The 16,025-nt window shown below is 40.7% G+C and overlaps 2 protein-coding genes across 2 annotated transcripts in view; one reads left to right on the top strand and one right to left on the bottom strand.

Moving 5' to 3' along the window:
- The window catches only part of dnai1.2 (dynein, axonemal, intermediate chain 1, paralog 2), a gene marked incomplete at its 5' end in the record, with an annotated part of 21,152 nt that extends 17,033 nt beyond the window's left edge, over window positions 1–4,119 (top strand). The window contains one exon of the mRNA XM_083971250.1: window positions 1,289–4,119. Coding sequence (XP_083827376.1) covers window positions 1,289–1,393 — 105 coding nt within the window. The 3' untranslated portion in view covers window positions 1,394–4,119. The remainder of the gene's footprint in view (window positions 1–1,288) is intronic.
- Window positions 3,422–16,025, bottom strand: LOC310985630 (transmembrane protein 233; the record flags this gene model as incomplete). The annotated part of the gene is made up of 4 exons (XM_083971249.1): window positions 15,521–16,025; window positions 14,759–14,893; window positions 4,031–4,125; window positions 3,422–3,515 (listed from the first exon to the last, which is right to left on the bottom strand). The coding sequence occupies exons 1-4, from the start codon at window positions 15,704–15,706 to the stop codon at window positions 3,422–3,424; spliced, it is 510 nt and encodes a 169-aa protein (XP_083827375.1). The 5' UTR covers window positions 15,707–16,025.

Raw genomic sequence — 16,025 nt, 5'->3', positions numbered from 1 at the left:
TGAGCCATCCATCACTGCAGAGATATTATGTTGCAACTAGATTTGATGCTCATTCGTTTAGGGATCGCAGCTGTCTGAAGAAGCCGCTTCACTGTATCAGTTTCAAACTTGAAAACAGCTACACCAAAATATAAATATACAGTGTCCACGCTTCGAGAGGATAGCAAGCTACCCCTTGTTGTTCAACTGTGATTATAACAGTGGGAGTCTTCCACTTCCTTGCTATTATTATGAAAAAATCAATTGTATACATTATTAGACTTTAAATCATTCTTGACAGTAATTATTGGTCACAACCTAATACAATATTACGAATTGATGTTGATTGATATATAATATATGAATTTGCACCAATAATCAAGAGTTTATTACCATCCACCAAACATTTACAGTTTCTGTTTATTGAATTAAAGACTTGGCAGGTTGTGCACCAAAACACACTTTCTGAGGCGTTGTTCCAATTTTTCAAGGGAAAAATTTCCCAGTCATAATGTTTGCAATTACTCCAACACCACATGAATGCACCACAAGTGAAAACAATGATAATTGCTGTGGTTTATTCTAGTCAAATATGACTTTAATATGACACTTTGATATAACAAGCCATTATCAACAATATCTACACTAGACTTCTGTTTTTCCTGCTTTAACCAGTCCAACTCTTTGTTTTATAGGATACAGGAAACTTCAATCATGTGTATTTTAAAACTAAGACTAATTTTGAGCTACCCCCATCTCAATTTTTCTTTAGTATTGTGGTGAAAATGGGACAGCCGAATTTAATTGACAGTGTTAGCAGATTTTCATGCAGTCTTGAAATGATTTGGCCTTTTGAACTTTATTTTAAATCATTATGAGCGAACGCTTTGTTCCAGGAAAAAATTAAATCTATTAGTATATCCAGCTTGTTGTAATCAGTATATAAATGTCAACATTCAATGTTGAATTAGTCAGTTCTGTACAAGCGGATGTTGCCTATTAAGGCCCAGCAGTCAATCGTGTCATTTCCCGATAAAGATCATTAAAATCAAGTGGAGCTGTGCTGAACATCGACAACATGCTGACACCACACACCTTGGCAGGTCTCTTTCCATGTACAACAGTTCCTTTAGGCAGTAGCTTCACAATGGACTAATACTGTATAATCACTTTGCTACTATTGAACTATTTCATTTTATGTCTGATCATGCTGCTCTGACTCCCTCCTATTAACTGACTGCCTGCTGGGCTTCTTAAGGATAAGGTCATGTTAGTTATTTATAATGTCTTTGTGTGTGTGTGTGTTCAGGTTAAAGGTAAGAGTCAGGATGCGCCCAGGGATCCAGAAGCCGAAGTGGCCAAGATGGAGAAGCTCCTCAGCCTGTTGAGGGACCCAGAGCAAAACACAGCGTAACGTGGTCACCGTGGCTTCTTCACGGAAACATGGTACAATCTTTCACTCCATTTCTTTGGCTGAGTGTGTGCAACAGTAAATAACATGGACAAGAACAAGGAGACAATTTGTATATATTTATTAAAAAAAAGATGTTTCCGTCTGATCTCTCTTAAGCTGGTGTTAAATTATTTATATTCAATTAATAATTCATTGATTTATACCGCACTACTTTATATATGTTAAACAGGCAACACCAGAACTCCTTTGACATGACTGACCTCTTCTGCAGGGATCAATCTATCTCTATCTATCTCTATGTATTGTACATTGGGCAGAGTTACTGCAAGTGAGGGTGGAAATAAATTAGCGTAATAGATTGAGCATTTGTGGAACATATCCAGACAACTTATCTTGGCTGGCACACGCCGTCCTGGGCACTCGCCCAGGGATGAGTGAGGAGCCTTTTAATATCCCATCTACAGGAAGAACTTTACTTAGAGTCATTGTGGTGTCTGTCTTTACTTTTCCTCCTTTTTTCTCCATTCCTCTCCGTCCTAATGATCTTGTCCTTCGGTGAAGTACCACCCAGTGTTTTGACGCTCAACTGGAATCAAAAGCTGTCACAGCGTCCCAGGCTCTTGCTGTCTGTCTCCGCTACAGGGAGAGAGGACTGTGGTTTAGTTAGAGAGGACTGCTGAATAACCTCATTTTACAGACGATGCACTGCAAATGATTGTGGCCGTAAGGAAAGTGATGAGACTACAGCTGCGACAGTTACCTCATTAATGCAGGAATAGGAGGAACACTGCAGGGTTGGCCCAAGAACAGTTTGTTCTTCTGTCTGTCAGATTTGTTTATGTGGCAGTTTTTGCTGATTATTGTACCGTATCACTTTAGAGTTGGGTGAGAGAGTGGCCGAGTGCCTAGAAAGAGCACTTCTAAATCAGCTTGAGGGTCACAATGTAGTGCAACAACACACAGCAGGGGGGACGGTCTTTTGTATGATCAGTATTGTGCAGTGACATGTAGTCACAGAGTTATTTTGTTTGGTGTTCATTATCCATCCTTGTGAACACAAATGTGATACCTGAATAATGCCTTGGGGGGAATTTATTAAATTTTAGTACACTCCAATCAAAGTCAAAATAAATTATAATTCTAATCTTGCTCTATGCTTAGCGGAGGGTTTAAAACACATATCCTAAAACCTTTCAAAACCATTGAATGTCCCCATTGAGTCGGTGAGATGTTGCAGTTACAGTGATCCAGGTTAAATGCCTAGGTGTGGATCATTTGTTGTGGGACATGGGTCAACATGGAGGATCCATATGATTAATCCGTATGTAGGTTAGTGGCCTGTGATTCAGTCCAGAGTGAGTGGGCCATCACAGACACAAGCAGATGTCAGTGTAAGGGCCGTATTGAAGAGGACACAAATCTCAACTAAGCCTCTCTAGTCCTTACGTAACACCCTCAGCAAGGCGCTGTGCTTCGCAGATCGCTGGTATTTATGAGTGACAATGACACACACACTTCACACAAGCTCAAGTCCCTGTTCTGAGCAATAGATTGGTTTTCTCTTTTTTTTTTTTTTTTGCAGGAGGGAGTTTGAAATAAGAGGATATATTTAGAAACCTCCAACAACAGGCCAGCCGCTCTTTGTGTACCGATCATTCCTCTCTGTCAGTCTCTGTCTAACCTGCATTCATCCCTGTGGTCGTGTCCTTTTTTCTTCAGGCTTGTCTGTGTATACATTCACACTGGCATCCCTCCATGCGCTTTCAAACCAAGGGCAAGATCTGACATGTGATGGCTGGCTGCTTAAAAATAGTTTTCTCTCTCCCACCACAGTTTATCCTCGCCTATCTATGTGAGGCAACAGTCACTTCTGCTGTCAGATTGGCAGCTGTCTCTTAAAAAAGCCATGAAGGACAAACCAGATTATTGCTTGCAGTCGGTCACAGCGCTCCCCTCGGCGCCCCCTCTCTTGTCGAGGAGCGCGTCGTGGCCGTCGTTCGTTGCTACATTTGACTCATCCCACTGCAGTCATGAGGTCAGCAGGTACTTGTGCTCGTTCATCTTCTGGGTGGCTCCTTCTCTGGGAGCCAGCACCGGCAGCATCTCGGGGTTAGAGGGGACCCTGCAGGCACGGTAGAGGATTAGACAAAGGAGAAGGAGGAGGATGGCAACAAGTGTGTTGCAGGCTATGGCCACCAGAGCAGCTGTGGACAGGCCTGTGGTGCCCTCTTCAGATTCCATAATGAAGACTGGATTGCTGCGTCCACTGTGGATCAACTTGGATACAGAACTTTAAGTTGGTTCCATGTTGTTCTCAGTTCATTATCAGGGATTGAGTGAGACTGAGCATTACGTATGTCTTGACTTTAAAAGTAGAGACTCAAATCCATAGGGTTATGATTATAGATGTCCCCAGGTTGCGCACATTATGTGGCAGAGATATCAATATATTTTATGACTGTGGCAGGGAAAGTGTTCCTTGGCACTCTGCACATTTGGTTTTTTGTGAATATTTAGATCAAACAGCTTCAGCAAAGTCTGCCCGTGCCTCTCGCTGTAGAGATGAATGTTTACTCCTCAGGGCTCTGTTTTTCTTTTTAGTTTCTTTTAAGGTGACACACCACCACTCTGCCATACAGATGAGCCTCGCGCCGCTTTCTGGCAATGCTGATTTCACAGCAGTCTGCACTATCAAAACACTGCTCGCAGTTCCAGTAAATTCCGCCCAGTGTCTGTAAAAGAGGAACAAATAGAACAATTAGCAAAAAAAAATGAACACAAGCAGAGTTCAAAATAGAACATAGGAGGAAGGTGTGTGTCAGTCTGTTAACAAACCACTCTTTATAAATATTGCATATCAACATTAATCAAATGCACATCAAGAGAGCTGCACTGTCAGTTTTGTCACATTGTGTCCTCTGAGCTGGTGTAATGAGAAACTGTTCGAAGACAATCAATTCCAAGAAACCTCTGTGACCAAAATGAAAAACTTCAGGTCATTTGTAATTCTAATTCTCAAATGCTCAGAATATAACATCTATTTTTAATAAGTAACAACAGCAGAAAAGAGAACTGACATTTGACGACCATGTGTCAACAAGCTGCAGGTTTTCATTCCAGTCCATGACAGCAGGTGATTTCACTAATGACTTCTCCTGCTCTGCTTGAAGCACTCATCAGTCACTGGAGTTTTTGGTTTGGAACGAAAACCTAGAGTCAGGTGGCACGTTGTTGGCGAAGAGAGTAACTCACCATATGGCTCCAGAACCCCAGGGGCCCAAAAGTTTTGCCACTTTGACTAATTGTAAAATTGAAAATTGAAAAAAAAAATACAAATCCGACATTATTATTAGCTCATTTTGTGGCCATTTTTGTTCCAAGTTTAGAAGCTTCATTGTTTGTGTTTATCTCATGCCCACATGGTGCAACTAAATTCATTCAGCCATGATGGTTGGCCACCTCTGGCAACGACGATAAGCTCATTCTTAGCAGCATCTGTTGTAGTCTATGTGAAGGCTTTTTCCCTCCAGCAGAGTACAGCCACCTGAAGGCAGAAGATACACGCTGCATGTGTAGTTTGTAATTGGAGTAATGTGCATTTTCAAAGCACAATTATGCACACCACATCCACCACGGGTAGCTTTGTCCAATTTTATACAGCCACGGTTGCAAAATCACCGCACAATATCCATAGGCTGCTGTATGTTCGCGCGTACAACTCTGCACGTCACACACAAGAATGTGTTTTCCTCTATAAAAATCTGGACCCTCAACTCCACAACTGGTATTTACTGCTTCTGAAGCGACAGCATCAATGCCTACGATTGTGACTGGCCTCAAAAAAATTCCCAGCCCACCCACGGATAATATGACGTATGATAATGTATGATAATGGATTTCTCCTTATCCCATCCTCTTTTCTCTGTGCAACTAGTGCACTACATGTGTTTAACTACACAGTTAAAGTGTAACTGCGCCTTGCACCGTGTACTTTGATTCACCAAAATAAGCTAAAATCCAGCAACAAATCAGACACTTGCTTGAATTTTGTTTCGTATCCACCTTCCCACTCCTCCACTTATACTCCTGCACACTAGAGATGCTCATTTTTTCTCATAATCCTGCAAATTAACATCTGCAGTACAGATGGACCATATGCTAATGCAGGGAACAATATCAAGAACTGGATTGAAAATTCACTCCCATTATTTTCCCATTTAGTAAATTAGCATATCCATAAATTTACATTGGAATAGCAGTTGCAGTGTGATCAACTTATGCTACAGTGAGTGAATAGTGTTTACGTGGGGAGTGATTATCAAGTCTAATTATTTAAACACATCCAACAACCATCCAGCTGAATTAGAGGACTTGATGAGTTGCTGTATTTGGAACAACTTGGATTTGGAAGAGAAGAATATGAAATTGTCATTTTGATCACAATTAACACCAGTGTAATTAATTAACGCAGCAACTTGGATTCAATGATGTCAGTTAAGTCAACAGTTTGCAGTGACTTCTTAACATGCAAAGCAGTTGAGATAAGGCAAAGCTGCAGCAGAGCAGAGATAGGAGCGTTTGGGTTTTGCAGCGTTGGGAAAACCCACAGAGTGTGACAGCTGGATTTGAAAAAAAAGTCACCGAGCCTTTTTGATCTGGCTTTTTTTTGTGCGGCATTTCTAATACTCGATGCAAAGAGGCTTCTGCTCCTTCACTCTCAGGAGACTAAAAACTTCCCCCTGAGAGTCTGAAGATACAACAATCACAACCAGAGATGTCTCCTGTGTTTCATCCAACAAACTCGCGATGTAATTATGTCACATTTCGAGAGGCTCAGGTTGCCTTCAATCCTGTAGAGAAGCATCTTTCATGTTTGTCTGGATGTTACCGTCAACTCACCAAGATGCTAAGACTTTTGAATTTGATGTGCTGTCACATGCCAAAGCAAAGTCTCAGACTCATGCTAGCTGCACACTTACCTCACAGACTCAAGCAGCAGTTTGTCTTCTTCATGAATATCCCACACACCATCTTCTTTTTCTCCACCTTTTGTTCACATGCACAACACTTCAGCTGCCTACTACTATGCCCTGTCCTGTTCTCTCCTCCGTCTGTGCCCCCCCTCCCCTCACCCTCGTCCTCTCTTCCTCCATCTGCTCTGCTGCACTACACGCTCAACTGAAGACGAGGCAGGGCTGCACACTTGTTTGTGAGAGGAGCTCTCCAATGGCAGAGGCAACACCAAGAGAGAGGGAGAGAGATAGAGAGACAGAGGAGGGGCTGTGCTAGTGGATGTCAGCAGTGATATCAAGCGTAGGGGAGAGAGGGAAGCGGCTTGGATGTAATTACACAGGGCTCCTGCTGCAGACAGGAGGGGTGGTGGGGGGGTGGTTGGAGGTTGTTACAGGGAACAAGCAAAGCCGGCTGTCAGACAAAACAATGACTTCCGCCTCTCGTTGCAGAGCATAGTATGGACGTGAAAATTATTTCAGCTGTTCGACACAGGACCGGAGAACAGAGGGAGGCAGACTGAGCTGTTATGAGAGGAGCCCAAATCAAGGCTTAAGCATTGTAGTTCCTAAAAACAGTAACACCCAAAGACAAAACAAGTTCATACAGTTTCTAAAACCGGAACTTCATCCTTGTCTGTTTAGGCTCTGTTATTGTTTACATCATTTCTATATCTACAGCGGAGAAAATAAGTATTAAACACATCAACATTTTTCTCAGAAAATATATTTCTAATAGAGCTATTGACATGAAATTTTCACCAGATGTCGGCAACAACCCAAGTAATGCACATATACAAAGAAATCCAAATATTTATGTCCATAAATGAAGTAATATGTAATAAAGTGAAATGACACAGAGAATAAGTATTGAACACATGAAGAAAAGGAGGTGCAAAAGGTTTGGAAAGCCAAGAAAGCAGCTGGAGTCTGTCAGTATTTAGAAAGTAATCCGGCTGTCCCCTACCAATGCAAAGTAATATCAGCTGGTTTAGTCCAGTTGACGCCTATAAAAAGGTTTCTCATCACCAAGGTGTCACACAAGGCGTCTCATGATGGGGAAAAGCAAAGAGCTCTCTCAAGACCTTCAGAAACTTATGTTGCAGAACATACTGATGGTATCGGTTACAGATGTGTCTGAATGCACCGTTTTATCCGTTAGTGCCGTTATCTGGAACTGAAAAGAACATAATTTCACCATAAACTGGCCACGACCAGGTGCTCCTCACAAGATTTCTGACAGAGTCAAAAGAAAACTAAGAAGAGTTGTCCAAGAGCCAAGGATCACTGACAGAGAGCTTTAAAGAGACCTGCAATTAGCAGGTACAGTTGTAAAAAACTGTATGCTCACCATGCAAGTCTACTGACGCATTCAATACTTATTTTCCCTGCAGTATATTGATGTTTCTCTTGTTTTCTCCAGTCCCACTGCAGCAACCTACAGCTGTGCTAATGATCTACCCTTTGGGATTTAATACTCAGTCCTTAAACAGCCCTGAAACCCATCAGGTGTTATTTGAAGACTACAGCTTCATCATGCTGTGTGGGATTTGAGAGTCACAACTAAACTGTAGGGTCAAACAACTTTAAAGCAGGAGGACACAGGACTAGTTTAGCTTCTCACATGAATAGTCTCAGTGTACGAGGGGTGTGGTCGGTTTCAGGTGTGTAACTTTATCACAGGAGCTGTGTTCAGTGTGACGTAAGCAAAGTAACGCCTGTAGGACTGAATAGTACCACACAAAGCAAAGAGAGAAAAAGTTATTATAGCAGCATTTTGGGAGGGTACACTTTGTTCCACCAGGAGATAATGTTCTGTTGCAAATGAAACCTCTACATTGTTTTCATATGAGGCCTCTGTTCGATTTTCGGTGCTTCACAATGATCTCTCTCCTGGGATACTTTGTTTTGTTTCTTTAATTTAAAAAACAGATGTTCACCGTCTGTACAGTCAAAAGTCACGTATTAATTTCCCCCAAAGTAATAAGGATAAGTTTGGTTTAAATCTAAATGAAAATGTCTAATCTAAAGTTAAACCAAAGTGCTCTCCTCTCAGAGACAATAATACAGTAGGATTAGTGGTGTTACAGCTGCAGGTGAAATAGACAGAAACCTAATTTTACTGTTAACTCCGTGCAACTGTGGTATTTTACAGAACAAGGTGGCTCTGTTAATATCTCCATGACAACAAGACAAAAAAACAAACACATTAAACTGTAACCAGAAAGATAATATAGGTTTCCACAAGTTAATCGGAAATCGTTTCTCAAATTGACTGTGGTTGATTGCAGAAGTGAGGCTGGCAATAACAACACCTCTTTTACCCATATAGTATATGTTTTACCATTTTACCATTTAACGTTAACATATTTGGAATAATATTTTTAATTTCTTGATACGTATGTTAAGTTTCTGTTCGTTGTGGTTGTAATTTTACGCTTGTAAATGCACAACCAGGGAGATGGGAGATGAGGGTTTTTTTTGTCCAGGCAACCAGCTTGTGTTGGCATTTCTTTCAGTTGCTCATAGAAATAGCTTCTTGTGTGTTCTGTACAAACAGAACTGTTGGATATGTGGGTTTCATTTGTTTTAAAACTAATATAGACAGAGTATTTATACCTACATCTGTTTACTCTTTAACTTAATGGAAAGCAGCAGCTATCAGGGACTCCCTGGACCATTTTGCTTGAGGCCCCTCTACAGGCCGGAAATATTATTACTGGCAGTGCAGAAACAATTTCAGGGTGAAACTATGACTTTGGGAAACATCTTAGGGCTTCACAGGAAAGACCAAGCATCTGCAGCTTTACTCTGGGACTGTGGGAGCACAGCAGCAGACACAGCCTAGTACTGTTAGACCGTATTTTCATTAGGAACATTTAAAGCCATCAGTTACGTCGTAGACTAACCACAGAAACCGACATGTAACAGAGAGACAACATGTGCCAGGGGTAAAATGACAGTATGTGACAGTTAAGCCTGTATGTACACAACTCTCAACAAACAGATCAAAGTTTCAGGATTTCATGTGTCAGGTTTCAGTCTGACAGAAAAGCAGCACTTTGGCCATGTACAAGACACACTGTTACTCTATGTTAGCTCCCACAACATGTGACTGCAGTGTGCAGACACGTATATTCATGAGCGGGAGCAAAGATGGAAGAAGAGCATGAAAAGAAAGGAAATAGCTGCACACACCTGCAGCAGCGGCAACACTTTCATCTGTCGTCTGTTTGCCACAAATCTAAATCCACGCACCTGTGAAATGATTATTAAATTCACTGAGAGGAGAAGTGAGAAGCTGTGGGCGGGAAAGCTTTCGTTAAACTTATTTTACTTACAGATTTAGACAGCTGCAGAAGCTCGAGTTTGATTAGCACCCAACTGCTTTTAATGTTGACAGTCTGACAAGTTATTTTTTCAGATTAAAGTTTCCGTCAAGGTCTTCACCGTGCATTCAGATCTGCTGACAAATGTTCTGCTTTCACAGAAAGACACGTCAACTTACATCCCTCTGTTCTTGCATGACATAACTTCAACTCTTTCGTTGGGGTTGCATGTCACTGAGAGTTCAGGGACTGCAAATGAACCTGAAGAAACTTAGCATTGACCTGTGTATATGGTAATATATGTAAAGATTCACTGACTCACTGTGTTTGCACTTTGCAGCTATTTTTTAAAATATGGTTTGATTTGTGATTGTTGTTCTCGCTTTTCTAAATATTTATGTTGTGGAAAATTCACACAACATGTTTCTCTCTCTCTCTTTAAATACAAAACTGAGCATCTTTTGACACTGTTGTTGTTGCACATTCTGTTAAATTGGCCTTTGGCCCAGTCCATAGTTTGAATCAGTTTCTGGAAATGAATCATCTGCAGTCTCGAGCTAAACCGTCTTTGCTCACAGTTACCTCTTGGATCACACCATCGTGTTATTATTTTAGCATATTTTTTATGCCAAATGCAGCGTGGCCTTTCAGGAATAGATCTAGGCAATATTTGTCATTATCTTTGATTAATGTACAATAAAGTTACATTTGCATAAACCAAGCATATTGGTCCTATGATTAAATACAAAATATCCATGTTAGCTACATTTTGAACAAATAAAAAGTGTGCAACTGATTATTGTTATTTGTACAATGACAATATGCACTACAAGATGGATCATCCATACTGTTCTAATGTGCAGGTCCCACAGTCATGACCCAGTTTGTGCCAATGATTTTTCTTCCATGTTTTCAAAGGTCAGTCCTGTCAGGTAGGACAAATTACAGCAGGTCAGACACAAACTTCTTACTGTTTACTCTCCATGATAGGCTACAGTGAATTCACTGTATCGCACTGAACAGAAACATCACTAAAACAATGCAGGGTTGAGCTAATGTCATTAGCATATCACACCAAGACTGATCAAATTCTTTTACATCAACACAATAACCAGGTTTTCTCTTGACAACCATCCAATAAAACAGTTACCGGTATTAACATCTGTGGTGAGCACCACAGCACTTTGCAACAGTGATATGAGCCAATCTGAGTAATGTAAGTGTACATGTGCACGTCAAATTACTCAACTCAACACATTTAACTACAGAGGGAGACGCAGCTTTAGCAACTGACAGTTACAAATATGTGCTGACAGTTTTCTCAGATGACTAACTGATGTATTCACTGACCCACTGCATTAACAGCAGCAAACATTAGCGGCACTGAGTCATCCTGTCGGCCCCTATGGGTGGTAATAGCCTATATGTCACAATAAAATTGCAATGATCACGTTGTGTGTAGACACTTAAAGGTATTCAGAAAAGAAAATTGATTTTGAGCCCACTATGGGTCTTAACATTAGTGTAATCATTCATTCATCAGATGATGTAGCCCAAACTTTGTGCAAAATTCTATTTTCGAGTAAATCCGAGGTGAAAGTGGGGTATTTTTTTCCGCATTGGATAATGCAGGCGCGCAAATTATGCGTCACGTTGCTCACGATTCATTAGCCACTGATATTAGATCCCTCATCCGTCAATCAAACGTCTGAGAAAAATCTTAGCCTCGCTAGCTAAGTTAGCAAGCTATAACGTAGCAAGCCTAGGCGCTAACAGTTAGCTATGTTAGCTAAACACACTCGCCCCAAACATTGAATATCCCGCCTGCTCGATAACGACCAATCAAATTCGTTTTCCTTACTTGGGTAAACTCGTGTGGCAACTCGTGGAAGGAGGCGCGACAAACAGGACAAACGGCCATTTCTTAACACCTTTAAGTGTTAGTGAATTTGGTCACTGTCATTTAATGAACTATCATCAAACTTCTCCATGGAGTGTTTTAGCATCTTTCAGCTCTTTGTTTTGGTTTTCAAGCTAGCATTTTTTTTACTGCTTTGGTTCACGCTCACACAGCCCTTGTTAGCACTGTTTTCGCTCGCTGGTTGAACCTTTAGCAGCAACAGGACCAGATACGTTTTCGTAGTTATTGGTGGAAATGAAAAGCAGAATGAAAAAGACTCTGAATATAAAGACTCACCTTCTCTAGTCAGACAGAAACAAAACTCTAAATGAATGTTAATGTTGCTCCGTATCTGTTGGATGTGTAAATGCTTTGCAAACACCTTCCCGCAGGAGTTCTTTAAGGCAGTAGTACGTCTATCTTGTGTTTACAGCTTGCTCCAGCAAGGTCAATTAATGCAGCTTTAATGAAACAAAGACAAAGTCAGTATCTTTAAAAAAAAAAAGTGTAACATTGAGGAAGATATTTTGTTTGTTGTGGATAAGTGAATCCTTGAGGACGTTTTAGCGTCATGGCTTCAGGTAAATGCATGTTTATGTATCCTGGCCCTGCCTGTGCATCGTTCCCACAGTTATCCTCTTTCATTTATGCAAACTGGATCAAACTGCTGCTCCCTGAGAGGAATGTGTCATGGGATATGTTCGCATGGAGGCTCTTTCTGGTGCTAATGGAAGCAGCTGGTTTGAGTGGCCTAGTTATAAGCACTTCATTTGAGTCATGGAGTGCTTTCTAAATCTATTGTGGCTCCCCAACACAACAACAGCGCAGCTTCAGGTGAGCTGATGCTGTGAATGTGAACTGGAAAGGAAAATAATTCAATGCCGTCGTTGCAAAGAATCCCCCCCAAAAAAGAGAGAGAGAGAGAGACCTGCTTTTAATGCGAAATATTGAATGGAAACTATGTTAATACGTTCTGTTTATTTGAAGTTTTCAAAACACAGAAGCTTCATTATTTTGTGAGGTAATCACTTCCCTGTCACAAAGTCTACCTTTATCCCTAGATAATCTTACGAGGTGCTTTCAAGTCGCCTAAACCCTGCACTCATTTCATTTTTCATCTCCTTCCCTTGAGTTTGGCTTTGGTGTGACATCAAAGGGGTGGCACTACAAACACACTGCATTTCTCTTTCAACTAATGGGATATAATAGTACAAGATTACTGCCAAAACTAATTTGTCCAAGTGCATTAGAATAACTGCTGAAACTTGGCAGCAGGCCTTTTACATCAGAGCTACTGCTTTGAATCACACCTGCGTACTGAAAATCGGTTTGATGGGAAAGGTTCACACACACGGCAAATCAAATATGAGGACCCATGCAGTCCGTTTTGTTTCATGTAGAGCACGTATGCGTAATTTGTTATGTCCTCGGTGTGCATGAAGAGCATTGTTACAGCACCGAGAGCTATGAAATGAATGAAAAAAGCCTGAAAGTGTTGTTGGCCCACAGCAACAATAAAAAAAAAAGAAGAAGTGAGAGTTATGAGATGAGATGAAATGCACACACAAGATCAGGACCCTTCAGCTTGAACCCGTCTGAATCATCACTTTATTTACTCCCACCTTTTATGACACTTTTCATATGTTACCTCGCAACAGGGTCAGTTTTGCTTGACCATGTGACACGCTCTGGGAACTGTGCTATATTTAGCCTGGGATATACTGTGACATATCAAACTACAAGAAAATTACCCAGCAAAGCAGGTTGTGGTTCAAGGGTCAAGCAGGGTCCTCTGAGCTACAGGGGAGAAAACAACATATGTCAAATCACAATAATACACATGAACATGATTTAATGTGTGAGTCATCAAAAAGAGGAATGGGTGTGAGGGTGTAAAACACAGCAAGTGTTGTGTATCATGCGTGTTCTTTAGTTTGTGTTTACTTTGATAACATGGCTTTGATGAGAAACCGTGTATAGTGGCCCAGGCTGGAGTCAGGCCATCACTGTGTGGCTCAGGTTAGAGGATAAATAACTACGACAATTATCACGGCATTAAACTCTAAGCTGACAGACAAATTAATTTCCCTTTGGGGATGAATAAATTAGTTTGTATTTGTATTCGTAAACTCCCATTAATCTAATTCAAAATATTGAATATGTTTGAAACAGGAGTCGGAGGAAATGAAACGGACAAATTTACATCTAATGCTTAGAAGCAAGCTTTAGGTTTCTAGAGATGTTTATAATTAATACAAAGTCACATTCGTTATATAGAAAGTTATTTCATTATTACCACAAATCCACAATATGCAACATCATAATAATAATACACATTTTGTACCACAAAATATAATTTCCATTACTACATATATCTAACAAACAAATTTTTGATTATTATTTTTATTATTACAGTATTTAAAGCTGAAAACAGTGAAAATACATAAAACAAGCCCTGCTGTGAACTGTGGATTCCCCACACACTTGGTTGAAAGCTGCCGCTTTAATTCAAAGCATCAATGAATTTCATTCCTGAAAGGTTGAGAGAATAGCGCTCGGTTGTCCACATAAAGAAGGGGAAACATGAGGTGATGTATAGACCGATCGACAGATGGTTTGAACCATCCACGTGACTCTGAGCAGAGATCAACAGTCTTCTTCCTGTTCAGTGTCTTATTTCTCTCCTCCGTCTCTCCACTTTACAGCACGGCTAAAAATCCATCTGAAACATGAGGAGAATTATTTTAAACCAAGGACCTTCATTTTAAGTGCACACTTAACGTTTGATGCTATGTTGCTGAGTGTTTTATTTACTGTGAATGGAAACATAACATGTTTAGTTTTTTATATATTTATTATCCTATTAATGCACTTTGATATCACCCTGCTCTTTCATGCTTCTCCTCCACATCTGCACTGCAGCAATCTGAAATTAATTTAGTTTGCCAGTATAAGAGCGTCCTGGCTGCATAAGTTAAAGACCATTTTATGCTTTCGTTTCAGATCTTTCATCACCCAATGATTTTTTTCATAACTCTGTTTATAAAAGAAAGCAAAGCAGGGTACTGTGATTGTGGTGGTTGTGGTGGTGGTAGCAGTAGTGTGGAAACAGGAGGCGAGGCCTTACTGTGGTAAAATGAACAATGCAGGTGATGGCAATGACGAGAAGGCCGATGATGATGGAGGCGATAGCAACGTAGAGAGCGCTCCTGCCCAGCCGCCGCGACCCGTCATAGTCCCCCCGGTAATAACTATTTCTAGACTGGGAGCAAGAAATCTCTGTCACATACAAACACTATAAGATTTCACTTTTAAAAAGTTCAGTTGCTCCAACAACTTGGCTAAATAAACAAGTAATGCCATTTCACTAAGATTCATTCACACTGAAAACATTTTGTTAAATATAAAAGTGTCACGTAAATCTTTCTAACCTGTTCTGAAGATACTTTTCCATAAGCTTTAAATGATTAAATAGTTTTTCCCTGAAATGCTGGTAACAGGTCTGCTGACAGATTACCAGTCCGGGAACAGAACAGTGTCGACAGTCTAGTTTGTGGTTTGGCCACTGACTTGAGTGCCTAAATCATCACTGTGCTGCCTGGAAATTTTGTTTCATTTTCCAAAATGGAAGCTCAAGTAGGTTTGTTTGACGGGCGCAGCAGGTGTGTGTGACTGGGTTACATCTTAGTGTCCAACATATTCACTCACAACACAACATGTTCGAGCATAGTGTAACCGAAGCACATCTAATACCCAGAAGAAAACCACGTTTCTGTTCACATTGGCACATTATTTTCTTGAATATTACACAGCAGAACCTCTGCATAGGGCATATTTATATTCAGGGGATGCAGTCAGCTCGGCCAAGGTATTTGCAATAAATGCTTACCATGATGGTGAAGATCAGAGCCACAAGGTTGATGGGGTATGCAGGACAAAAACAGGTGAAAATAGTCAAACAAAGGTAGCTGCGGAGCGGAGGTGGAGGCTCCGGCTCCTCTATACAACCCTGGTTAAAAAATGCACTCCCACTCAGGGAATTTTTCACTTGTGCATTTAGGACTCCAAGAGCCATCGTGTCTGACCGTAACGAAACAGAGTCAGGGAACGAAAAACGCCCACGTGAAAAATAAACTGCAAAAAAAAGAAAAGAAAAAAAGGCAGAACCTAAAAGAACAGAAGTTTAAATCCAACTTTTAACAGGAAAATGTTTGAAAGTCTAGTTGTCTGAAATCTGTTGTGTTGTGTGTTCTGGTTGTAGTCCTCTTTCAAAGCTGGGGGGTAAAAAAAAAAAAAAAGATGAAGTTTGTTGGGGGAGAGAGAGTGAGGTGGCAGAGGGGACAGGATCACTAACCCTGCTGGCCTCTGTCCAGGACACAGCCTGGAGTAGAAGT

Source organism: Trachurus trachurus, assembly GCF_905171665.1.
Source record: "Trachurus trachurus genome assembly, chromosome: 5".
Taxonomy (NCBI): domain Eukaryota; kingdom Metazoa; phylum Chordata; class Actinopteri; order Carangiformes; family Carangidae; genus Trachurus; species Trachurus trachurus.
The sequence above is the reverse complement of the archived record's forward strand: the minus strand, read 5'-3'. Positions and strand labels throughout refer to the sequence as shown.